This window comes from Misgurnus anguillicaudatus, chromosome 5 (genome assembly GCF_027580225.2).
Source record: "Misgurnus anguillicaudatus chromosome 5, ASM2758022v2, whole genome shotgun sequence".
NCBI classification, from domain to species: Eukaryota; Metazoa; Chordata; class Actinopteri; order Cypriniformes; family Cobitidae; genus Misgurnus; species Misgurnus anguillicaudatus.
In genome coordinates this window covers 39,148,923-39,175,978 of record NC_073341.2, presented here as the reverse complement: position 1 = coordinate 39,175,978, position 27,056 = coordinate 39,148,923, and the positions used below count along the sequence as shown (strand labels likewise).

The 27,056-nt window shown below is 37.0% G+C and overlaps 2 protein-coding genes across 2 annotated transcripts; both read right to left on the bottom strand.

Annotated features, from left to right (window-relative positions):
• Positions 1–171: 171 nt before the first annotated feature.
• On the bottom strand, positions 172–22,835 carry elk1 (ETS transcription factor ELK1). Its single transcript, XM_055169201.2, has 9 exons — positions 21,942–22,835; positions 10,719–10,927; positions 9,601–9,990; positions 9,358–9,513; positions 8,544–8,780; positions 8,325–8,454; positions 7,953–8,176; positions 6,441–6,542; positions 172–3,874 (listed from the first exon to the last, which is right to left on the bottom strand). Exons 1-9 carry the CDS (start codon positions 21,964–21,966, stop codon positions 3,776–3,778), a joined length of 1,572 nt encoding a protein of 523 aa, XP_055025176.2. The 5' UTR covers positions 21,967–22,835; the 3' UTR covers positions 172–3,775.
• Positions 22,836–23,647: 812 nt separating this feature from the next.
• Positions 23,648–26,958, bottom strand: uxt (ubiquitously-expressed, prefoldin-like chaperone). The gene is made up of 6 exons (XM_055169203.2): positions 26,652–26,958; positions 26,420–26,501; positions 26,204–26,271; positions 24,098–24,205; positions 23,951–24,014; positions 23,648–23,867 (listed from the first exon to the last, which is right to left on the bottom strand). Exons 1-6 carry the CDS (start codon positions 26,732–26,734, stop codon positions 23,805–23,807), a joined length of 468 nt encoding a protein of 155 aa, XP_055025178.2. The 5' UTR covers positions 26,735–26,958; the 3' UTR covers positions 23,648–23,804.
• Between the last annotated feature and the right edge of the window lie 98 nt (positions 26,959–27,056).

Genomic DNA, 27,056 nt, shown 5'->3' with positions numbered 1-27,056 from the left:
TGGTCCAAACTCACATTTGTGTTTTTATAATAAAACTTTTAGCATTGTCTTGGTTCCCTATTTTTTTTTACTATCTATAAAAATCGTATCAAACAACTGCAATGCTATATTCTCTTGGGAAATCTGATTATGTTTCGGACAAACCGATGTCAAAAATGAGATTAAACACTGTAAAGAACAAAATAGCGTTTTATTGACATTTTTCATCTTAGTTACAAGTCTCTTTTGTCTTTAGAAAACAAGATTAATATCCATCACATACACAAACAAAGTAGAATGTGCAGATGAAAAATAGTTTTGTCTCTCTTTCCAGTAGATATAATATATAATATTAGACAGTTCAGAAAAATAAAAGCCTTTATGTCCCTTTATGAAATAAACTCCCAGAGAGAGAGACTCTCATCTGAGAAAGGGAGCCGAGGCCACAAACTTCTGCTTTTCAACAGTCCATAAGCTGAACAGGGCTGTACGATCTTCCTTTACACAAATAGCGGACATTTTTACACAAATATACGCATAGCGCAAGATTTCCCAACACGTTATTGAATATAGAGTCATACAATACATAACAGTTCCCACATAACATTTCAAAGAGAAGTGAAAAGTGAACAGACTCATTACAGCATCCGACGCCGCAGATATATTCAGTAACTCCAGGAATAACAGTTTTGAGCCACGATGTTTTCATCCGCGTCAAGTTTGGTACTTGGATTTGTGACTTCATCAGCAGGTGACGAGCATTTAAACAGGTTTTCTCAATGAGAAACTTAATGGAAACTTTCACCTTAATGGCAAAACCCCTTGCTGGTATTTGGAAATAATTTATAGACACAATAGAAACACCGTCTCAGCCTACATCTCTATTATTTCATAAATGGCTATGTCTTTATATTTGCATAAAAGTGTATTTATCACATGCTGGTTATCAACATTCATTTACAATTAAAACAAATTCAATTTTTTTTTACGTTTTTGGTTCTCGTAAGGGAACAGGGTGTGAAAACAGTCATTTAATTCAAATCTCTTCCATATTTTTCTTGTTACAAGCATAATAAATGTGACTGATCACCACATGAAAATATCATCCTGGGTTGACGTTAGAAAAACAAACTGCATCACTATTAATACCAAAAAGGTGTCGTCATTAACCAGAAATCCAACTTTAAGGCCTATTAAAATTGGGTATTGAGATACCCAAACAGTCTTTGTGGGTCCAGAGACGTGCAGCATTAGTTTTACTATCTGAAAGTGGGCCGATATTTTATCAACATGACAAAGGCTCATTAAATCACAATATTACATTTGTTTTTCTTTTCAGACAAATATTCACCTATAACACTATTGTAATGTCTTCCAAAATATACAGATTTCATTTTATATCACATATATAAACGTATGCTTTAAAGGTTTGAAATGGATATGGCTCACTGTTTCTCTCTTTTCTAAGCTTTACACAAGCCTGTAGCTTGTAAACATTCATCCCAAAACGGAGATGAAGTCATCACTATCTAATAGTTTAATTCGGGGAATGGTGCACATCACTGTATTGATTTGTGCTGATGTACAGTCAAGTAAACAGCAGCATCACAGCAGGGAATGAAGCTCAAAGACATCAGCTGTTAAATGCATTCGCTGTACATTACAGAGCTCAGCCGCGCAGCTCGAGTGAAACGGACATTCGGAGGCGCATGCGGTCCGATCCGCTATCCCTGAAACTCAGATAGGCCTGAGGGGAAAGTGATGGACCGAAAACAGAGGCGGTACTGCAGACTCATCGCATTAAAAATTCACTACAGGGGCATGAATCACTAAATTTACCATCACTGTGAGTTATCAGATATTACCGGTTTGTTGTAAAGGTGATAAATATTTGATTTGAAAACCTTTGATTACATTTTAATATACTAATACTACGTCACTGGTGCATTTATTGTGCACATGAGCTCAGCATTTGGTGACGCAAGGGGGCAGAAATCCCAAAACGCCATCTGGACTAAACATTCAATGTGTCGTGGGCATCAGTGACATCATCTGATGGCACCAGAAGCTGCGATGGTACAGTTTGCATTGGCTGAGGATGTAAAGCATGTACAGTGGGCTGCATGTCTTTTAAGGGGTATAAACTTATCAAAATAAAACAATCCAAGCTGACATACAAAAGCAACAGGTTCGATTTATTACAATTAGCAGATATCAAATCAGAATAAACCAAGCAGCCAAATTCTAAGTCGCCGACCCCCAAATGTAAAATCAAAAGATGAAAATACTCAAAGCACCATACAGAGTAGATCTCCGCATCACTCCAACCGCCGTCAATCAACACTGAAGCTTTCTACAGACGTGACGTCTATATATAACCAACATCATTTCCCCACACGAAACATGAGCACATTTAAAAACTGTTAAGTGCAAGATGATATGCAAATAATCGTTGGCTTTGTTTGTCGGTAGGAAAGAGTCGCAACGTATTTTGCGTGCCTGCCTTGACTTTCACTTTGACACGTTGAGCTGTTGACAGCTTTGAGGTAACAACCGCATGTGTGATTTTAACACATCAGACGAACATGGCATAAGAGGAGGGCGGGCCACAAGTTTACACAAAACTACCAATGATATCAAAAGCAGATGAAGCTACATACTTCCTGCTCTTCTGTGAATAACTATTTACACCATTATTGAAGTGAACACTTATAGCTGGCGAGTCAGGTGCAGTTTTATACTGTACAGTGTTTTGGTAGCGTTAAGGTTCTTGTAGCCCTTTACTAAAATGAGAGAAAGATGTAAAAATAAAAAAAAGAGATGCTTTGAGATGGATTGGATATATTAGACAGTCTTTGGTCTCCTCCAGTATTTCTTTTTAAAAACATAAAACCGCAAAAGTTTGGATGTGGCGCTCCCAACACGTATCTTCGTTTCAGATGCTGCTATGGAAAAGGGTTCCTTGAAAATTAGAAAGTAAAAAATGAGGAACAAATATTTAATCGGTCCAAACTGGAATGGGTAGAAAATATATTTACAAAGTTGTGAAATAAAGGAATGTCCTAGATTTAAAAATATACTGATACATTCCTGAACTTAATATCTCATATCTTTTCCTGCTTGGTCTCCTCTTCAATCCCGGGAATGACATTCCTTTGGCATTTTTAATGCCTCCTTAATTGTCTTTTGTCCATAGAAAAATGCAAAATGCGTAAAAACAACAACAGTGTGCCATGTCCTTTAAAACTGATAAATCCATTGCCAAAAACTGATCTGAACTTGCACTTAATCCTGGATGTGATGTCGTCTCTCAGACTTTAAATGCATGCTTTCCATTTACACAAAATAAAGAAATACTCAAGTCTGTAAGTAAGGGCATTTCATGCCACTAATCAATCAAAGGTTACCTCGTGTGGTCCATAACTCGTTGTTACGGTAAGAACATAAAAAATCCAAAAGTTCCAAAGGAAAATTGTCATTGTGAGTTTTCCAGAAAGTCCACCAAGATGCTTCTGTTGTCTTGAGACAACAAAAAATAAATAAATAAACATGACTATATAAAAAGGCAAAGGGGAAAATAATCTGTAAACAGTCTTTAAGATGCCACCATTAAGCCTGAAGTCGGGCTGCTCTGTCGACCAATCGTAAAGAAGAGCACGCTCATCTTGCTGTATCATCGCCGGAGCAGATACCCCAACCGGAACACACAGAGTTTTCCGTGTTCTGTTCCTCGGCATCTCATTGGCTGGGAAGGAAGCCAATCACCACAACCGAAGGTAAAGGAATCAATAGCAGGTTATGGTTTTTGTGGTCCAGGGGAGAGAACGACAGGCGTGGACAGACCATCTACACTCAGTGCTGGGATCTGGATTTGATTGCTTCCGTTGGAGGGGAACTGTAAGAGTAACAGGACAAGACTAAATTATTACAGTCAAAAATTTACAGATGAGCAAGCACCTGTTCCTGTAAAACACTCAACTTTACTGTATTTGCCTGAAAAACTGGAATGTTATTCATGTCCAGCAGAGGGCGCTCACATGCTTTTCTTAAAAGCTGTGCAAAAAGCCCAAATTTTTTATCAAAACGATTTTTTTCCAAAGAAAGCACAAGTAGTTAACAGTAGTTAGTGGTAAGATCTGTTAACTGTAAAAGAAAGATACCAAGGAATGATTCATTACTATACATTGTTGACAGTGATAGGATGGCACTGTTCAATAAGTTATTGTATTTACTAATATTTGAAATTAGAATTAACAACATTTCTGCCACGGAATATACTTCATTAGTATATCTGCAAGCTGTTAACCGTTAAACCGGTTTAACCCTACTGGTTATAAGTTTGAAAGAGTACCAGAAACAGTCACCCAAGCTATGAAACTTATAATAATGCCCGTAGCCAGCTATGAGGCCACCGAGGTCCGGTAAATTTTTCATATAAAAAATAAAATGATATTTTTCTGAATTAACAATTATTACTTTTAAACGACTCATTTTGGCATCCGCATATATAATTACGTTTGGACAGTTTACTGTATAGTTTTGCGTAAAATGACGGAGATTGGCTCAAGCAGCTGTGAGACACCGGCGGCTGCAGCATTCGCAGTGTTGCCAGATCCCATTGTGAAAAATCCTCTTTAGAAGTAGCGTTTAATATTATAGCAATTAATGTGAAATTTATAAAGTGAGAATGTGCAGGTATGTGTTTGCAATGTCTCTAATTTATTCCTAAAAGACAAGGTCTGAACTTTCGTTATTTTTTCTTTATGGACTTTTTTGTTTATTTGTTTGGCAACAAGGGCACGCACCTAAAGACTACACTGCAAAAAATGATTTTCAAGAAAAAATTTTCTTAGTATTTTTGACCCAAGAAAATAAGTCTAGTTTTAGACCAAAAATATCAAACCTAAGTGACCTTGTGCACAAAACAAGCAAAAAAAATCTGCCAATGGGGTAAGCAAATTTTTCTTGAATTTAGTGTTTAAAAAAATCTTCAAGATTTTTTGCTTACCCCATTGGCAGATTTTTTGCTTGTTTTATGCACAAAATCACTTAAATATGATATTTTTGGTCTTTTTGCTCATCAAGAAAAAGCATCTTAATTTAAGAATTGTCCTGGGACAGCATTTGTTAACTCTTAACAGCCCTGGACCTCACTAATTTTCAAACCCTGACTATGGCCATGCTTATAATAACCATGTTTGATACATTAATGTGTAAAATCTCTATTATTGATGTAAAAATAAAATTGCTCTGGCTCATTAAAAATATAGATGGAAATATCATAATCACATTTTTAAATTTGATTTTTTAAAAGTGATTAAAATTATAAAATGGCAGACTTCAATTTCTGTAGCTACATTAAATGAAGCTAATAAATAAACATACAGTACTGGTCAAACGTTTGTTAACACTATACAAACTACTTTTGTAGACAAATCTTTGTGCCAAACCTATTAATTTATTTTATTTAAAAAAATAAAATTGTATTTTAAAATATATTACTTAGACTGAAAATCGAAGGAAAAACAGCTAATACACAGCAAAAAATTACTTTCTTAATAAGTATTTTTGTCTTGTTTTCAGAAAAAATATCTAAACATTCTTAAATCTAGATATATTTTCTTGATAATCTTATTTCAAGATTTTTTTCTTAACCTATTGGCAGATTTATTTGCTTGTTTTAAGCACAAATTCAATATTTTTTGTCTAAAAACTCAAATTTTTATTTTTTCTTTGCTCAAATTTAAGTGATTTTGTGCATAAAACAAGCAAATAAATCTGCCAATGGGGTAAGCAAAAAAATCTTAAACATTTTTCTTAAACACTAAATTCAAGAAAAATTCAGATTGAAGATTTTTTTGCTTGTTTTGCGCACAAAATCACTTAAATTTGATCTGTTTGGTCTAAAAACTAGACTTATTTTGGTGGGTCTGTTTGCTCATCAAGAAAAAGCATCTTAATTTAAGAATGTTGAGACATTTCTACTGAAAACATGACAAAAATACCAAGAAACTTTTTCTTGAAAATAATTTTTTGAAGTGTAAGAGCTCAGAATAGATGTAAACTACAATACTGTTCAAAATGCATTTCAAGGTGTGACATCAATATGCTTTCCATGAGTAAGATTTTACAAATTCCAGCAGAGGATAACTACACTGCATATGATAAAACAGCTACATTTCTGTGTTATGCTATAGTTTTGCGAATGTAAAAAAAAATATAAATTAAGAACAAGTTAATGTATCAAAGTTTTGACAGGAACTGTATTTGATAACAAACGGGCTACAAGTTAAAACAAACAAAGGAATATGAGTAATATTAGAGGCAGTAGATGTGAAGATGTATCTGAAGGTTATGAATGAGAGTAGGCTTTCACAGGCTTGTGTTGAGGGTGTGTGCAGGGACAGATGGTGCACTGCTGCCATGCTGTGGAGAGAAACTGTGCAGACAGGAAGTGTCACCTGGAAGGAGAGCTTGGCAGGGCTGCGTGGGGCGATAGGACTGAGCGTGCTCCAGAAGTGAATGGTTGAGGGCAGCGGACTCGGTGTCAACAGGACTGGAGTCTGAAAGAGAGAGAGAGAGAGAGAGGTTGTGAGTAAACTGCTTTACAAGGTCACTGTATCTCTTTGTTCTTGGTTATCTGGCAACATAAGTACTCGCATCTCTCTGCTGTGCCAATAAACGCCTTAGTAAAAGAGTTTGGTACAACTGAAGCATCTGTTCATATGGCACAAACACTTCTGTCACCTCCCACAATAAAAGAACAAGGTCTTTCATATTATGACAAGTACGGCATAACTAAAGCTCTGGCTCTGAAAACACCCTTGCATAAGACTGTAGGATAATGATGAATCTTTATTATGACTAAAGTAATCAGAAATTTAATAGGAGGGGTTATAAGTTTAATCTTTTTGTGATTTGAAACAAGTACTAGTATACAATAATAATAATAATAATAATAATAATAATAATAATAATAATAATAATAATAATAATAACGACCTACAATAACTTTTACCTTACAAAAAGCAGTGTTTCAAAATCAAATCTGCATTAACAAATAGCAATAAAACTAATGATTTCATGTTACAATAAATTACACCTTTAATATATAAATGTACAGTCGCATTTTTTAAGTAATGCTCTATAGACAATTTCATCAGACGCACGCGTGTTGTTGCAGTTGCCTGCAGCTAACATTGTATACATTAATTTTACACAGTAACGTTAGCTCAAGGACAGTTGATACGTGTTGGATACAGCGGGGAAAATAAGTATTTGACTGACACATCAGCATTTTTATCAGTAAGGGGATTTCTAAGTGGGCTATTGACACAAAATTTCCACCAGATGTAGCCATCAAGCAAGATATTGAATTCATACAAAGAAATCAGAACATTTAAGTATACAAGTTGAGTCATAATAAATAAAGTGAAATGAATAAGTGTTGAACACATGAAGAGAACAAGGTGCAAAATGGCATAGAAAGTGCCTTACTGATAAAAATGCTGATGTGTCAAATACTTATTTTCCCTGCTATATTATATATGAACGAATGTAATTTACTTGTCTTTTTTTCCTTGTTATCAGAAATAAACTACTGTAAAAGGACTCTTGTCTATGTTGAAGTCTACCGGAAGTTGCAGTTAGTCCACAAAAGCCGTTTGTTTATGTTGTTGCTGCTAAAAATGTCTATAAAAACAAATGTATATATATGAGCCTCTTTCTTTAACATTTACAAATACAAGAACTCGCCTACAGAATTGTTGTGTACTGAACCGGGCCATCTGTCATGAAATCTAACACAATAAAACTAGGCTACATCAAATAAACCGAATGCATTTATGCATTTTCATTTTATGCATCTCTGGCAGCGCTAGTTTAAACAAAAAAACTAGTGAAGTGCATGATAAGTGACTCAAAGGCTAGTCGAATGAGATTAATAGTCTCATGTAAATGTAGTTTTGGCTCACCAGGGCATGTGAGGTGATGACTGTAGGTGTTAGGGTATTAGCAGCACTGCCGGGTGCCAGGAGACTGTTCACTGCTGCATTCACTTTATCCAGCGATAGTCCAGGGGGCAGCAGGGGGGACGAGGACGAGGACGGGAGCTCGAGCACGCGCGGCTTCTTTGATTTAGGAGGATGGACTTCCTGTGTGCTTACTGGGAGAGAGGCTGATGCAGTATTGGTGTCTTCTGAAAATGGGTTAAAATGGAGAGTGTTACATTTTCATGGTTACATAAAGCTATTATAGTGATTTTACCATGCTTGAGATCTGGTAAAAGCACATAACCTTGAGTTTTTGTATTTTTAATGTTACAACAATGATGATGTTTGACCAACCAGGCAGCTCTGGCTTATCCTTGACCTCTCCTTCCCCAACGGTCTGGACCGCAGGCTCCACGCAGGGTGTCGTTGCATCCACAGGGATCGGGGCGTCCGTTACTCCAGGAACCGCTGACACTGGTTGAGCCTGTTGGAGGAATGATTTAATAAATAATCATCTGTGAAGAACTTTCCTAACTTTATTGCATTTTAATAGACTGTAACACAACCGTTTACCTCATCCTCTGATTTTTCATCCAGATTAACGATCTCCAGTATGCGTTCTTCAGGCAGGATGCTGGACTCTTTGGTCAGCCCTACATGTGGAGGCTTAATGACCACAAACACCGGCTGAGAGGGGTTGACCACACATTCCCCATGAGCCAAAGGAATGAGGGAGGTCAGAGAGCTGGGATCAGATAGGTAGATCTGGGGCGGGTCGCCCAAACTCTGGCTCTTCTGCGGCTGGGCGTTCTGTGGGACAATAAGATGAATTTAAGTTAAGGATTAAGAAACACCCACAGGGTTCCCACACCTTTGTTAACTTTAAATTCAAGGACATTTCAAGGACTTTTTTCAGGTCCAATACCCTCAAATTCAAGGACTAAATGCGGGGACACATTTCAGGTAAGAGGAAGGTTACATCGTGATACCTTTTAAGATACATTGTTACAGTAACCTTTCATAGGGAACTCGCGCTGCGTCACTGCATTGACACTTTGTGGACGCCTCCAGGGGTAAGTGCGTCTGAATGTGTATATTAAATTCAACCAATGGTGAGGCTTAACGACAAAGACAGGGTGACGCGGGAGTCAGGAAGTATATCACTATCTGAAATATTGCCAAAGACGGCATTACAGGGACGCAAGAAGTATGGCAGTGGAGACGCAGCGTCTCGTTCCCTTCTCAGTGAACAACAGTTACATACGTAACCCGAGACGTGTCAAATACAACTAGAGGTACACAGCTGTATATTCCACTCAATTTGCAAAGTTGTATCAATAAATCAATTCTTATATTATATGATAAATATAAATGAGTAAATCCATACCGTGACTGCAGTGGCAGAGCCAGAGGGTGTCTGGGGGCTGAGTGCAGGTGTAGCACATGGAGACGGGTGGGTCACGATCACCTGCAGACTACTGCTCTCTACAGTCGACTGGGCCTGAACACTACCCTGTTGTGCTTCTGTATAATGCACACGCACCTGCAAAGCACACGTACATAATCACAGCGAAAGAATCCACAGATACGAATGTCTTTCTCAAGCAATAAGATCCAGAAAGAGGCTGACCTCATGCAATGTGCGGTCCATTGAGGCAGTTTTGGGGCTGGTGTCACCCAGGGTGTGCTCTGTTTTAATGGGTCTGGATGTGGCTTTACAGGGTGTCTGGAGGGATTGAATAGTGAACGTAGAATAGAGACCGGACTTCATGTAATCGTTGCGGGAGCTGCGCTGCACTGAGCCGGGGGAGGAGCGCTGGACCTGCAGGCTCTTGGAGAGACATGAGTTGGTGACGTTAGCACCGCCTAAAGGTTTTGTCTGGATGGACTGCTCCAATTTCTCCCCTGTACTGGCCCTCTGGGAATCCTCGGGCCCTTTCATCCCATCAGCAGAGTTGGGGTCGGGAAATGTCACAAACTTGTAGACAAACTTCTGGCCGCTAACCTTCCTAATAATATTCTGTGGGTGGGTGAAATAAAAGGGCTAAACATTAATGTGCACTTGACATTAGACAATATAGCACTCGCTCTAATTTTGTAAAAAAAAAAATTTAGGATATAAGTTAGTGCTGGGCAAAGATTAATCGCGATTAATCTATACAAATAAAATTGATTTTTGGCATATTATACGTGTGCTGTGTGTAATTATTAGGTATATATAAATACATTACAAACACATTCATGTTTTACATGTATATATATATTTATTTACATTTTTGTATATTCTATATTATATATAAATTTTAAAAAATTATATATAAATAAAAAATCTGAAATGAATACATGTATGTGAATGTATGTGGTTAAATATACATAATAATTACACACATTACATACACACACACACACACACACACACACATATATTATGCAAAAAAAGACTTTTATTTTGTATGCAATTAATCGCGATTAATCTTCGCCCAGCACAAATAAATGCAAAAGAAATGTTAATGCCACATTGACTGTATTATTTTGTTAATACATAAATATATTACATTATGTTATACTGTTAGATTGTTACAATGTAACAAATTTTCTATTCATTTTATTTAATTAAAATGTTATTTTTCAATTGAGCGATGTACTCATTTGGCATCATTCAAGACAGTATATAAAAGCTGTCTAAATGTCATTCACTGAAAAACTCATTTTTACAGACATGGTGAACATCTTGGTCTCTACACATACCTTGTCATAGTAGTAACGAAGTGCCCTGCTCAGTTTGTCATAATTCATGTTGGTTTTGTTCTTGCGGAGCCCCCAGAGTCTGGCCACTTCCTCAGCGTCCAGCAGCTTGAATTCTCCATCATCAGACGTCCAGGAGATCAGGTGCTTCTGACTCTGATCTTCCAGCAGGTGCAGCAGAAACTGCCACAATGTAATGGATGGATCCATCGCTAAAACAGAAAGAAAACCGACCATGTTAGTCAACGAGTGGCAATAACCCAATGGCTAAAGTTTTAGGGTGCTAACCTTAAGCTTATAGGCTTAGTATACTTTATATTCATAGTTTATTTTTATTATTTGAAATATTCAAGCTAGATTCAAAACCAGATTACAACAAAGTTGTGTCCAAAAAGTTGTTGTGCTGTAATAGTTAGGGCTATGACGATTAATCGTGCAAATGCGCGTTTTCGTAATGAATGAATTTTAATGAATTACGGTGAAATGCCGCCACATCCAAAAGCCAGAGGGCGCTCTCGTGCAGAAACGCCATTTGTGCCACAGAAAAAGTACCATTACAAACGCTATTCCAGGAAATGTCTAGAGGCATATTTTATCGCTGTTCTTCAAATTGTTTCAGGTATTTTCATGATAATAAAAAAATATTTTAAAAGATTTTGTTTAACGGGTGTTGCTTTTTTAAATGCACGTTATAAATGACTCAAACTCATAGTGATTTCAGATTGATAAGGACTTCCTATTGATCACAGAGCTGTAGTACATGCACAAGTTGTGCATGAAGCACAGAATTGCAGCCTTGCGATTCAGAATCGATTTCAGACAGATATTTTTAATGGGGAACGCGATGCATCGATACACAACCCTAGTAAAAGTATATCTATGCTCACATGCTGGTAAATAGTTGCAATGAATAAAGTCAAATAAATGCAGGGCAAATAGCAACTAATATACATTTCTGTGTATAAAAAAACCTATATTAGTTTATTGTTATCATCAATACTCAAGTGGATGAAACTGTATGTTGAACTAGAGCTCAATGTTTAAAGGGGGCTAAAAGGTTGTATTCCATTTAGGGATGCATAACGATTAATTGCGATTAATTTATAGCAAAATAAAAGTTTTAGTTTCCATCATATATGTATGTGTACTGTGTATAATAACTTTGTATAGATAAATGCACACACATGCATGTATATATTTAAGAAAAGTTTCCATTTGTATATACATTTGTATATTTATGAATAATTTATATTATATACATATAAATACTTAATATATAAATATATATTTTTCTTAAATTTATACATGCATGTGTGCATATTAATATATACATAATTATTATACACAGTTCACACACATATATGATGTAAACAAAAACTTTTATTCTGCTATAGAATCTAAATGACAAGGTTTGGTTATTATAGGTATTTTGTTTTAAAACTGAATCTTACATTTACACATTTGGCAGAATTTTTTATCCGAAGAGACTTACAGTGCATTACGTGGTATACATTTCTTTTACCAACGTGTGTTCCCTAGATCAGTGGTTTTCAAACTGGGGGCCGCGAGATGGTTCCAGGGGGCCCCCAGTTTTATGTCATTTTATAAAATACATCCATTTATCATGAATTCTGTGTAATTAAACCTAAAAAGCAAAAAGTTTGGGAACCACTGCCCTAGATGATGACCTTTTGCACTTCTAACGCAATGCTCTACCACTGATCTACAGAGGAGCACAGTGCTATAATCAGTGTTATAAAACTAGCCTCAGAGATTTAAAGTCACCCTGTATTTTATTTTTTAAAACTCATCTTTGAGTATCATAATAGCATATGTAAAAGTTTTTCCTGTGCCAGTAATTTCTTCATGCTTTAAAGGGACAAGGAGGCTTCTACGTCGTTTCGCCATACTGATAAACTATAATAGCAGAGAGGGACAAAAAGCACTAGCCTACCAAAACGTGTTTCCACAATGCATTTTTGTTCAGAATTTTCGAACAAATCAGTGAGTACATAAAGGCTACCGTAGTTGCAACACGCATTAGGAAAAGCGAGGCGCTAGACAGCACTATTCGTTTGAATGCAAAACACAATTACACCACTAGATGGGGGAAAATCCTACTTACTGTCCCTTTAAAACAGCTTGAATGTTTTCTCTTTTAGTACATGCGCACCGATGAATATCCAAATGAGTCCCTGCCTCTACTTAATCTCACAGCTCGGACCACAGATATGAATATGCAAATGAGTCTTGCATTGACTATTTTGCACCAACTCAGATATATACATGCTACATTCAGCAGTTTCAGACACATAACTACTAAGTCCGTTTTACACAATGCATACGTGACCTGCGCAATTGCAGCACTAATATTTTAGCCCTGATTTTAAAGGGATAGTTGAAAAATGGAAATTGTGTCATAATTTACTCACCCTCATGTTGTTTGAGATCTGTATAAATTTCTTTTATCTGATGAATAAACTTTTTTATTACACTTAGATTTGATTTTGCAAAATGCAGCCATACATAAGAGCACCTTCCACCACAGTCCATCGTGCCGACTAAGTTTTTAAACAAACGGTCCTGCACACTGTGCACAGATGGTTATAGGTCAGGTGACTCAGGTCTTGGCAGATAACGTCAAATTATGTGACCGTGCGGTCCGTAATCGTTAAGTGGATTGGAAATTTAATATTTTTTTAACAAGGATCCAATTCCTTTCTTATGGATCCGATTTCAGAATTGGAATCGAAATTCATTTCCCAACCTTAATCCATAACTAATATCTATGGCTCGAACTACTGATTCATTCGTTCATCTGTAGCCTAATGATGTGATGAAACCAGGTGATTTTAAACTGCGGGAACGTCTTTGAAAAACTCCACTTTTATGGAGAAAATACTCATCAATGGTGTTAAATAATACATTTGCACATGATTTGCCTTAAAGCATATTAAAAACACCACACTGACATAAAAACAAGAATAAAAACGTCATTTTCACCACAGGGGGACTATAACCATATCCAACAGGTTAAGAATTATGTCTCTCATTCACGGTATGGTGAATGAAATTGTGTGGGTTTTTTTAGACATTTAGTGCTGGACTTGAGTAGATGGGAACATTTTATCTGCAGTGAAATCAAGTGAGAAGTGAAAGAAATTAATGGTCCTTCAGTCAGCAGAAGAGGACGTGTATCACAAGTTCAGGAAGAACATGTTAGGAATGCAAATTAACCTTATTACCATTCCCCCCGTCATTTACGTAACTCATAAGCAACACCTTAGAAACAATCACCATGGTAAAAGGCTTTAAGCAACAGTTTCTAAGGAATGAAAAGACCCCCCCACCCTTTAAGTACACTGAACCAAATAAATTACAGCGAATTGCTGATGACAATAAAGGCAAGTGTTTTATTGTAACCCAGTGCATAAAATCTCTTTCATTAATATCACCCGTTAATGAGTGCATTCATTAACAATAAAACCGTTGTCAATAGATGATGTCATTTTGGGACTGAAAATATAACAGAGAATCCAATGGAGAGCGTTTACAACTATACACTAAATCAAAAAAGAGCTTTTCAAACCTCTCCAACAGGATTTAAATGTCATATTTTCCTCTTAACCCATTATTAACACCTCACAGATAAAGGTTTTACAAAGCCCAAGACTGCAGAAATGTCTACATTTAAAACTCTCCATTTGCAATTACTGAAGACTCCAAAATATAAATATACACCAAGCATAAGTAGGTTTTTGTATTTCTCAAACGTTAAAGGATTAGTCAATTTTCTTAAAAGAAAAATCCAGATAATTTACTCACCACCATGTCACCCAAAATGTCGATGTCCCCCTCCGTTCAGTCAAGAAGAAATTATGTTTTTTGAGGAAAACATTACAGGATTTTTCTCATTCTAATGGACTTTAATAGAGCCCAACATTTAATACTTAACTCAACACATAACAGTTTTTTTCAGCAGAGTTTCAAAGGGACTATAAACGATCCCAAACGAGGCAATAGGGTCTTATCTAGCGAAACGATTGTCATTTTTGACAATAAAAATAAAAAAATATACACTTTTAAAGCACAACTTCTCGTCTAGATCTGGTCGTGATGCGCCAGGTGACCCCACGCAATACGCCATGACGTCAAGAGGTCACAGAGGACGAACGCGAAACTCCGCCCCAGTGTTTACAAGTGTCTTGAAAGAGGACCGTTCCTACGTTGTTGTATGTCAACGGATACTAATTAATGTCTTCGTGGCAGTTTATTGTTTAAAATGGTCCGCAAATGTGCGTTTTATATACGTAACACGTGACCTCTTTACGTCACTACGCATTTACGTTAGGGGTGTAAATCGGCACCTTCATGACGATTCAATCCGATTCCGATTTCTTAGGTCAACGATTCGATTCTTTTCGATTCTTCAGAATTCCCCGTGATCCGATTCGATTCGATCCGATTCGATTCGATCCGATTCAATTCTAGATATTTTTAGGGCTGTCAAAAGATTACAATTTTTTATCTGTTCTAAATTTACTCTAATTTATCATTTTTTAAGTTTTTAATGCTCTAATCAACATGGATTTTGACAAATATTTATGCTATATGCAAATGTATGTTTACAACAGTCTGTTTACATTTTCAACAGAACCATCAGCCAATTTAATTTTCCTTTAGAAGACCTTGTTCTTTCTCCATTTCTGTTTGCTGCTGCATCATTTGTGACCTGTGCTTGCAAATTAAGTTGGGATGAGCAAATTTTCTTACATTAGTTAACATTTAACAAACATTTAACATTAAAAAACTTCAAAACAATTCATGATTTGTTGGAATCTGACAAAACATGACAGAACTACACCTGTTCACGCAAAGCAAAAACAATATCACTATGTGTTAAATTTATGTTTTTTTATATTGTTTAAATCTGACATTAAGACAGAGTCTGTCTGACAGACCACTTTAAGATGTAGACTAATGCAAGGGTTTAATATAGCCTAATGTTACACAACAGATACTTTTCCCTAAACAGTTAACCAAACATTCACTTCAGATATAACAGATTATATGTCATACCTTTTGACATTCTTGTCAAAACAGATATTTTTAAAACTGTAATTTTAAATGTCTATATAAGGGTCACGTCACGCACTCGCGCGTTTGTGTGCATACGCGTCAGACGACAGCGTCTGGAAGATTGCTTTTGAGTCACTCTTAATAACTCTTTTAACATCAATCAGGTCCAAAACTTTATCTCTTTTAATAATTATTTTAACATCAAGCAATGTATTTTCTGTCATTTCTGCATGCTTTAAAAACGAAACCGAAAGTGAATGAAGACGCATCTTTGCTTTAGATTATGGATTTGGGACAGTATACACTTCTCATGAAACGTACAGATAAGTATTGTTTTAGATGTTTAATGACCATTTAGAGCATTGGATTCGCTAGACGAGAGCTTAATGTTCTTATTTTTATGGAAATTTTCTACTCATCGAGACAGCGCGGGTCACTTGCTGCGTCTCAATTCATCCAGCTGTGGGCTAGACAAAGGCTCAAACAGAAATTGCGTGTTGCGCTGACGGTTCCATCGCTTTTAAAAGACTTTGCAATGTGTGTGAACAACAGACTGTGAAATGTAAATAACGCGTGTGAAGCGGTGTGACATAGAAGTTAACAATGAGGATAGTGAGCGCCACGCGCAGCTTAATAGTTGGTTGTACGCATATGTCTGAGCGAATGCTGAAAATAGACAGGCGAGCAGACAGGCGGCAAAATAAACACATTAATAATCGATCCTCTTGCGGACGCATCGATGCATCGAATCGGCGCCTGTATAATCGATGCATCGATAAGAATCGATTAATCTTTACACCCCTAATTTACGTTAGGTCGCGCTGGACTGGACCTAGACGAAAAGTTGTGGTTTAAAAGTACATATTTTTTATTTTTCTTGTCAAAAATGACAATCGTTTCACTAGATAAGACCCTTATGCCTCGTTTGGGATTGTTTATAGTCCTTTGAAACTCCGTTGAAAAAAACTGTTAAGTGCTGAGTTAAGTATTAAATGTTGGGCTTTAAAGTCCATTAAAATGAGAAAAATCCGGCAATGTTTTCCTCAAAAAACATAATTTCTTCTCGACTGAACAAAGAAAGACATCAACATTTTGGATGACATGGTGGTGAGTAAATTATCTGGATTTTTCTTTTAAGAAAATGGACCAATCCTTTAAATTGAACTGACCAAAAAATATCTTGTTGTTCAAATGACAAACAGAAAAAAATAAATCTAGTCTTACATAAAAGTCATTATTGTTATATACTGTATTACATATAAAATTGATACAACATTCATTAAATGGTACATAATATTCATCTCCTCTCCTGTATAGCTACTGTATAGCGTTAGCAGCGCAAACGGTCATGGGTTCAAACCGAGTGAACACACACTGATAAAAAATATACCTTGTAATACACTGTAAGTCACTTTGGGTGCCAGACGAACTTGGCCCCGTCCCCAACATTTCAGGACGGGAAATTCGGTCTGCAGTCGCTCCGTTGTGGCGCTACTATGCTCGAACAAAAACTGTTCAGACAAATCAAATTGTCAGGGCTGGCTTTATACGATGATGGACAGATGATCAACAGTAACGTAATCAACCATGTCACCAAAGAGCGCTTGTGTTGAATCCCTTTACAACAAAGTTGCCTGTCGCTGAAGAATTGAGATGTGAAGTAGGCTTGCCGCGATAGTCGGTGAAACGGTGATAACCGGTGCATCAGCCTCTCACCGGTTATATCACTGGCCACCGCGACACCGTCTTTCACCGTCGTTTTGATATTTTCGTGTAATTAAATCATTTAGTTTCGTTAGAGAGAGCAAACACGTACAACTGTATGTGTCTGTTGTCTGAATTCAGCGGGGCTGAACGCGCGTCACGTCACAGAGCAGCCGCAGGTGTCAGATTTCATTTATTTCTGTCAGAGTTTGCAAGGCGAGCTGACTGACCAGATGATGACAGAAGCCGCGTGCTTTGCTCGTTTTTGTTATAATATACATATATGATGTTTAATATAAGCGAGATCGTTTTGTTGTTGTGTTTTTCATCAAGAAAAAATATTAAACCCATCATTCAAGCAGCGCTTTTATGGAGAAGTAGCCGGTTGCTCTGCTTGGGACTGGCGGGTTCTGTAAGGAATTACCTGCGCACATTGACTCAAGCACTTAAGTAAACCAGCTGTTGCACTCACATTGCACGCAAATTCATAGGCGATTTAACGCAGCTTACGCAAGCGATGCATTTAAACAGTTGCGTAATTCAAAAGTGAAAGTAAAATGTGCACGTCTGCACGCGCATTTATAAGCCCCTCCCACTCGGTGATACCGGGATCACCAAGTTTGTGACGCGCTGATTAACCGGTGGGAAAATTACGTCACCGCGGCAACTCTAATGTGAAGATTCTGCTATCGAGTCTGTTCTAGAAGATATCGACAGCGCATTGATTTTAAAAGAGGAACAAAAAAACACGATCAAGGCATTTGTGGATGGGATTCGGCAAAAGTTTAATTTTTCAGCTGACTCCGAGGGTCGGTAAGAAGATGGGACAAAATGAAAATGGAATTGGAATAAATTAAGCTACATTTGTCGTTCATAGTATGCAGCCCTTCACCTATTCCAAATCCTAATGCGCCATTTGAGTAAGAAAAGTTTGCCCACCCCTGGTTTAGGTAAACGTGCTGAATCAGCTCCGGGCAGTAAAACATACAGCTTTTGCAAAGCAACTTTCATAAAGAACATTTTATTCTTGGTAACTCAACTGGTTTACTAAGAAAAGGCCTATACAGGGCGCACTTCTACACCTTCATTAAAATGTTGGCTCCAGAATATAAAAAGCAAAATCACCAGAGGCCTACTAGACACAAAAATCATTTGCTATAGTACAGCCAGAACCAAAGAATCAGACTCACATTTGTCTCATTTACACTTCGATTATTCCCTAATTTGCTTTGCAGTGTAACATTCTAGCACAAGAGCTATAGCATGACTAATCAAGAGACCAACACAGCACAGCTTGCCTCGGTCTTATGTCTCCTAAATCACAGCCCGCACATCTGAGAAAGGCAAACAGAGACAGATCTGTTTTTTCCCAGTTAGACCTTATTGCCTCAAGACTGTTAGGGGACCACAATGCTCAACAGTCAATTACCTTGAGTTCTGAGGCTGCATGCCTATGATAAATGAATGAATCAATGAATAAATAAATAAATGAATGAATGGCATAGGGGAAGAGAGCCAGACAGAACTGTGATTTGAGCATCCAGTGTTAAAATACCAAAATAAATCCCTAATAAACACATCCACACCATCCACTTGTAATATGCAAATCAAAGCATTTAAGTGGTTCTCAAAATGTTCCTAATGGTTTATCAACAAGGTGCCCATCCTGTCTCATTGAGTTGGGTGATGTCTGCTGGTTAACCCTTGTGCATTGTTCAAATTTACTACCTTTTTGTGTTGTTTGTGGATGAAAACATTCACTAAATTAAATGGCTGTAAAAATATATCAGATTAATATTTTTTTGCATAAATCTGTTAATCAACCTCAGTACTATTCAAAACTACTAAATCCAGGGTTCCCACACCTTAGTTAACTTCAAATTCAAGGACCTTTCAATGACTTTCCAGGTCCAATACCCAAGGACTAAATGTGGGGACACATTTTAAGTGAGAGCAAGGTTACATCCTGTTACTTTTTAAGATACATTGTTACAGTTCCCTTTTGAGGGAACTCGTGCTGCGTCACTGCAGTGACACTTTGGGGACACCTCCAGGGGTAAGTGCGTCTGAATGTGTATCAAATTCAACCAATAATGAGACTTAACGACAAAGACAGGGTCACGCAGGAGCCAGGAAGTATATCACTATCTGAAATATTGCCAAAAATAGCGTTTCAGGGATGCAGGAGGTATAGCAAGGAAGACGCAGCGTCTCGTTCCCTTCTCAGGGAACAACAGTTACATACGTAACCCGAGACGTTTTCATGTGTCAAACACAACTATGCAAAAAAGCATTTTGGTATGAATCAACATTCGCATACAGATGATATAAGCATTTAAAGCGAACAGTTTAGCAAGTGTGCTTAAAAGTCTAGAATTTTTATGATATTACCCTACACTAGACAGGGAATAATATGGATTTTTTTCAGGAAACCTCTTGCATAAAATAGATTCAAGCGCTTTCAATGACCTGCATCTATGTATGTATATTTTCAAAAACTTCCCAGGGCCTTGAATTGTCCCCCCCAGATTCACAAACTTTCAAGGATTTTAAGGAACCTTGGGAACCCTGTAAAACGTTTACAAAAATTCCATGATTTTAACTCTTTAATTGCCGAGCTAATAAGTGATGTCACTGATTTGGGAAAAAACACACAAAATTACCAATTTTCAATTTAAAAAGTGATTGTGATCTTGGGCGTGTGAAAGATTTGTAAAAACATTGGCTTTGATGCATTTTTAGTTTTTGTGCAGAATTAGATTTTATTTTTTCTCCCTCATTTACTGTTCGTGACTGTTTTTGCCCCACTGACTTCCATTATAACCACATTTTTGATTGCAAAGCCATGGCACCATATAATCATGCACTCTTGATTGTTGGTGTTTTTTCCTTTTGTAAAGAGGTAAAATTTGTCATTTTTACTGATCACCATGTGGCACCATTAACCCTTTAGTAGGATTGTGCAAAAACTAAGCTTAATTTCTGGTTTGTACATTGAGTTATATGTATAGCAGCATGGTGTGCTAGCCACATGGTATTCAACAGTAAAAGTGACAAATTTTACCTTTAGCACACGAAAAAAACACCAACAATCAAGAAGGCATGATTATATGATGGCATGGCTTTGCCATCAAAAAATGTTGTTATAATGGAAGTCAATGGGGCAAAAATAGTAAATGAGGAAGAAGAAAAATTAAATCTGATGCTGCACAAAAACAAAAAATGCATCAAAGCCAATGCTTTTACTAAGCCGAAGATTATGATAAAGGAAAACAAAATCCAGTCCACAATCACTTTTCATATTGAAAATCAGTCATTTTGTGTGTTTTTCCCATAATCAGTGACATCACTTATGAACTTGACAATTAAAGAGTTAAAATCATGGATTTTTTTTAGTAGTTTTGGTCAGTGCTGAGGTAGATTTAGATTTATGCAAAAGAAAATAATAATAATTCAATACATTTTTACAGCAGTTTAATGTAGTAGATGTCTTCATCCACGAACAACACAAAAGTGTAGTGAATTTGGCCACGGTGTACTGTAGTTTTTGAAAATTTTCACCAAGAGAAAACACAGAAAAAGTTGGCCAAATTAAAATGAATGAAAACATCCCCAAAAACACATAAGGGTTAATAGCAGAGATTACTTCATTTACACACAACACAAAGAGGGAAGACATGCTGATAGAGGCATTGCAGATCACTGCAGTGGGCAAATTTCTTCAATCTTTTTCACTATACGTGTGCAGTGAGGATTCATTGGCAATGATCACAACCTCATCATAACAGTGCAAAACATTCATTTTATATAAAAAATGTGTAAATCTTCAGTAGCCCAGTGGTTCTCTAAGTGTTCAATATGTAAAGCTGGTTATGCTAAAGCATAATAAGTAAAAGATCAAACCTTTACCCTACATCTGGATACTATACCAGTGGTTTGCCCTTGCTTTAAATGCTGACATCAACAAAGATCATCATTTAATACATATTTTATATATGTACTGAACAACAGTGAAGCAAATACAATTCTTTACCAATTATATGATATAACTGTTTGGTGGTTACTAAGTAAATCAATGACTAGAAGAAAAACAACACTGCAACAGTGTAACATTAATCTGCTTGTGATACCTAAACAACATACTGTAAGGACACAACCAGATATTTGGTTTGCAAAATAGTCTCACACTTTCTCACAGACACATACTGTACACTGATCATGTACTTGCCAACAGGTAGGGGGGTCATGTGTTACTGTTAACCCACCCCGAATAGCACTAATTTCAATTCAGTTTCTTAACTTTACAAATCATAGTTATTTGAACACTGTGTTCTGATTTCCTGAATTAAGCATCATCTTGCCGATTTACAAATCCAAAACTCTGCAATCCCCAATGAATTTACTCCTCCATGGCCAACCTCCTTGAACAAGAAAAAAACTTACCGCTGATAAGCGAGTTGGACTCCATCTCTCGCAAAACAACGTGCTCACGGATTGCTTTATTCTTTGGCGATTAAATCACGTCCATAACTGTGCTCGAGGGGTGTCAAAAGTCGGCAATTTAATAGCATTTGGATGTTATGTAACACATACACCTCTCCCTCCATGTTAGTTGACATTAACTGCTAAGTCGCTAGCAAGCGTTAGCTCAGTCGTTCACTCGCTCGCTGCCGTCCACCGTTGCTGTCAGAGGAGTGAAGACTTCTTTCAACGTCAAAACACTCAAGTAAAATCGAGCAGAGACGCGTTTAAAAGCTTAAATATTGCGTCCTGGCGTTACATTAAGAAGATAACATTGATTTGGTGTTCATTCCTGCACGGTAGATGGTCCGGGAGGAGAAATAAATCGAGACCCCCTCATCTAGTAGTCGTTGGTCCGTCCACTTCGGCGCGCAGCGCGAGCTTCCCTCCTTCAGCGGTGTCCAGGCAACGGCCAGAAAGTCCTCGCGCTCTAACCAACCGCAAATGTCAGTTTTTAAGCGGTAAATCACGATAGAAAGGCTACTTTCTTAAGTTTTTAAACCCTCCTCGGCATTCCCCCATTTGCTTCCTGTTTTCTCAAACGCGCCTCGACTACTTGTGTTGCACTTTTTTTATTTTTTCCACCTCTCTCAGGTCCGCGAGTCCCCGTGCGGTCGTGACGTCACTGCGCAGGCATGACGTGGGTCTCCTTTACAGCAAAATGAATGAAAAGGACAAACTTTTGTGTTATTGTTTGTATGTGTTGCTTTCTTCATATAAAGAGCGGCTTTTTATTCCTCACCAAGGTCGGATAAAAATCGCAGCATAATGAAGATAATCATTTCCCGCAAATTCTCCCACACGCGCTCACAGATACAATCCACAGGTCGCCGCTGCAGAACTGTCTCATCAAATGTTGTATTAAATATGAAATAATTTAACAATATGGTAAGCACACGTACTGTAAATGTAATGCCATAACATTGCATGCATGCATTGCTTCACTATTTGGAAATCTAATATGCAAGAAAATTTGTGCATCTTTATCATCTTAAAACTTTAACTCTTAACTATAAGTCTGTGATTGGAGAGCCGGTGCTGTCAAAGCACATTATAATGATCGCATTGTGTGTCATTGTGTCGAAATGCGGCAGTCAGTCTTTGTACAAAGAAAAATAATCTATTTCAGGAAGCAAGTCTAACACTGCTGCCACAATTCAACATCCAGTTTCCATGGCAACAGTTACTAGTGTGACAGGCTAGCCGTCACACGGATGCTGCAGAAACTTAAAATTACCTACTGCCTTCATCAAGTAAAAGAGCTGAATTATAAGTCGATTAAAAACCGGCCAATAATCGAAGCAGCATCCTGGCAGTTTTACACAGGTTTGAACGCATTGTACAAATGTCATACACATTACATTTTGTATTTTACATTTAACATAAACTTAACAGACAGGATATAACAATTTAAACAGTCAATACACTTTTCACAAGAGTTCACCAGAACGGGCATTCATTTATTAATTCTCTCTACAGGTCTCTGTAGCCTTTGCAACACAATCACTGTGCTGTTGATATGACCGAGATTATTTGCACGCTCATGTTTCTCAAGAAATAAGTGCATTCGTACAGAGAGTATGATTTGTTTAGTTCTAACTAAAATAATCACTAAATTACACTGTATGTTCTGAAATAAAACTGCAATTTTATTCACTTAATTTCTCAACACAACAGTATAACCTGTTAAAATGCAAAGTCTCTACAAACTTGATTGTTTCTATAGTTTGAAACAAACATTACAGCCATGTGTGCAAAAAAGAAGCAACTGTTATTAGTAATATACTAAAACACTTCTCTCTGACTGGTCTCTGGAAGATCCTTCAGACCTTGCAATTCTCTCAGTCCCTAAAAAAAAACAGATTTAATTACAGCTGTACCATACATTTTTCATATAAGCATAACAATAAATGCACAGCAATCATTCATACCTCCAGAACCATGCGAATATTGGCCTTTATCTTTGCTGCGTCTTTGGTAAGAACCTCAGTATACCTGAAAGATTTAATAATTGACTCAACTCAAACAATGAATAAATAAGAATACTTCACAAAAAGATAAATAAAATACTCTCTCACGCTGTAAGCTGATCTGTCTTCTTTTCTATGAATTTCAAAGCCTCAGCGTGTGTGAACTCGACGAAGAATCCATATCCAACAGCCACAAATATTTTCGATGAATCAGGTCTGAAAGCAATAAACTATTTACTCAAATATTGTTTAAAAAAGATATTGATGCAAAGTTGTTTTTAGACGGAGGGGGTTCGGGAACTCCCAGGGGGCCTCCAGAAAATTTCAAAGACAAAGGAAAATGTATAAATATTATAAAATGTATTTATTATTACACATTATTCTCTCATTTCTTGTTATATAAACCTCATTCACAAAGCACTTTGGTCCCAGAAAATTTCTGTAAAATACACAGAGAGGCTCCTGTGTATCATTGCAACCAGAAGTTATTGTTCAGACACAGGGATTTAAAGGGACACTTCACACATTTGCATTAAGCTTTGTATCGTTAGAATGCCAGTCATGTTTTTGAATGGTCATGCATCATTTCCTCAGTTTCTGCTGAGACAGGAGAAATACAGATTTCAGTGTTGCACTTCCTTCTTTCAATGATGTAAAAATCATTATATTGCATCATTGAAAGAAGGAAGTCCAATATCTTTGTTGTGGGGGTGAGACTACAAACATCCCCTTTCTCGGTCAAATAGGCACCAAATTCGAAATGTATGCTCCTTTAAATGCAGATCAACATTCGCGACAAGAAATGTCAGCAAACTGGACTGAAGCAGAGATCAGGGAGCTTGTCACAATCTGCGCTGAATCCGAGATCATTCACCAGCATGACAGACAGCGCATCACGTGCTCCTTATGATCTTGTCATAAACTAAAATGCACGTGCATGATTTCTCGAGAGAGAAATCGCGGATAATTAGCAAAATTTTAAGTGCAGGACTTTAAATATGTCACGTCTTTATGGGATTCTGGAAAATCATTGGCAGTTTGAATAAACCAAAGACGCATTTTCCATAATCTCTGTGTGAAAAGGGCTTCCAGAATTACTTATATCTGTTTTGTATCTTTCTAGTGTTTTTCTTATTTCTCATAACAGTCCCCTTTATTTTACTCACTGTGGTTTTTAAGGCTTTTAAAGCTGCTGCGAAACAAGATTTATTGTCAAAGTAGCTGCAATAAAAATACATTTGAATTAAAAATGTTTCCCTTCACAATCTTAAACATTTTGGGTTGTTTTAAAGGACAAGTTTGGTATTTTACACCCAAAGTCCTGTTTTCAGAAATTTGGACATATGATGCTGTCCCAAGAATTTTCGGGTGTTTCTTGAATCACCTCCCACCTCTACAATGGATTTGTGGGTGCACTGGAGCAATCCTTCCTAGAATGCATTAAACTTTCATTACAAAGACGTGAAACTCACCAAGTGGTCATGGGTGTTCACTGATATGCTCACACAAAAATCGCTGCAAAAGATGCTTTCCAACAGGTGTTTTACCATTCGTTGTAAACTTGTGGACCTATTTTTCCAAACGCCTCACACCCGTATCCATTGAGAGCTTGAATAATAGACACTCCAGCCCAGTTGGTGGCGCTAATCTGCCTTTGCCAATACAAGTCAATGGAGTTGGACAAAAACTACGATAAAACCTGTTGGAAAGCATCTTTTGAAACGATTTTTGTGTGTGCATATCAGTGAACACCCCTGACCGCTCGGTGAGTTTCACGTCTTTGTAAACGAAAGTTTAATGCATTTTAAGAAGGATTGTTCCAGTGCACCTATAAACCCATTGTAGAGGTGGGAGGTGATAAAACACCCGAAAATTCTCGGGACAGCATCATATGTCCAAATTTCAGTCAAAACCGTTCTATTTCATCATAAACAATGTAAAAACAGGGCTTTAAGTCTAAAATACCGAACTTGTCCTTTAACCCATGGTTGGGTCGAATATGGACAAACAAACCAAAACCTATGGATAAACCTACTGTATGCTGGGTTGTTGTGTAGCAGCCAATTATATTCGCTATACATAAAAATATATAAATTGGCACACGCCTATATACATATATTTTAGGAAAGTGGCCCCTCACAAAAGTCCCTCATCATATCTGGGGGTCCTTGGCATCATAAAGTTTATAAACCACATCAGATTTGGATCACTCACACATGAGCCTGTACATAGAAATTGCATCCAAGGTCAACATCTGTTTTGAGTTCTTTGCTGTCAGCTTCCTGAAAATAAATAAAATACCGTTAAGCAACATCTTATAACCACACATAACATAAAATATGAGAAACAAACAGAGACAATGAAAGTATAACTGTACTCTAAATTACACTAAACTCCCCAAACTTTCTCATAGAAATAACGGGACATTACCTGAAGGCTTTTAATTGTATTCTTCAGCTGGAGATATTCTGATATTTTTTCATACACACCATCTCTTTGATCTAACACTTTCCTGTAAAAACACAAGAGTAATGACATTAGCCACTTTTAAGTAACAAGCACTTTGGTAACATCATGGTACAGTTGTATAGTTAAAAATATAGCATTGTTAGCACCATAGCATTTTTGTAAGCTTCTCTAATGAACATGAGGTTATACTTACTGCAAATCTCTTCTCAAAACGTCGTTAATAAATGTTTCATACTGCAAAACCTTTTTACTAATATTAGGCGTCTCAGTAGTCATGATATGAGAAAAATATGGTTGCAGACCCACAAGTCAAATCCAGAGATTCTTGCGGTAACTTCTTATTATTAACGTGCAATAAACATTCATCGAGCTATTGCAGCGATAAAGTCTGAAATGCAAACGCAATGTATTACAGATTAAATTGTTTTAGTATAAAAACACTCGGTTGCAGATTTTGACGCTTATGAATCTTTCCCTGCCGTGTCACGTGGCTATCAACTTGTTTACACGATACCCGGAAAAACCCTAGCGGCCGGAAGTGACGTGACGTCAAGGCAGATAAGTTTTGCTACTTTAAAATACATATGCGTAATTTTTT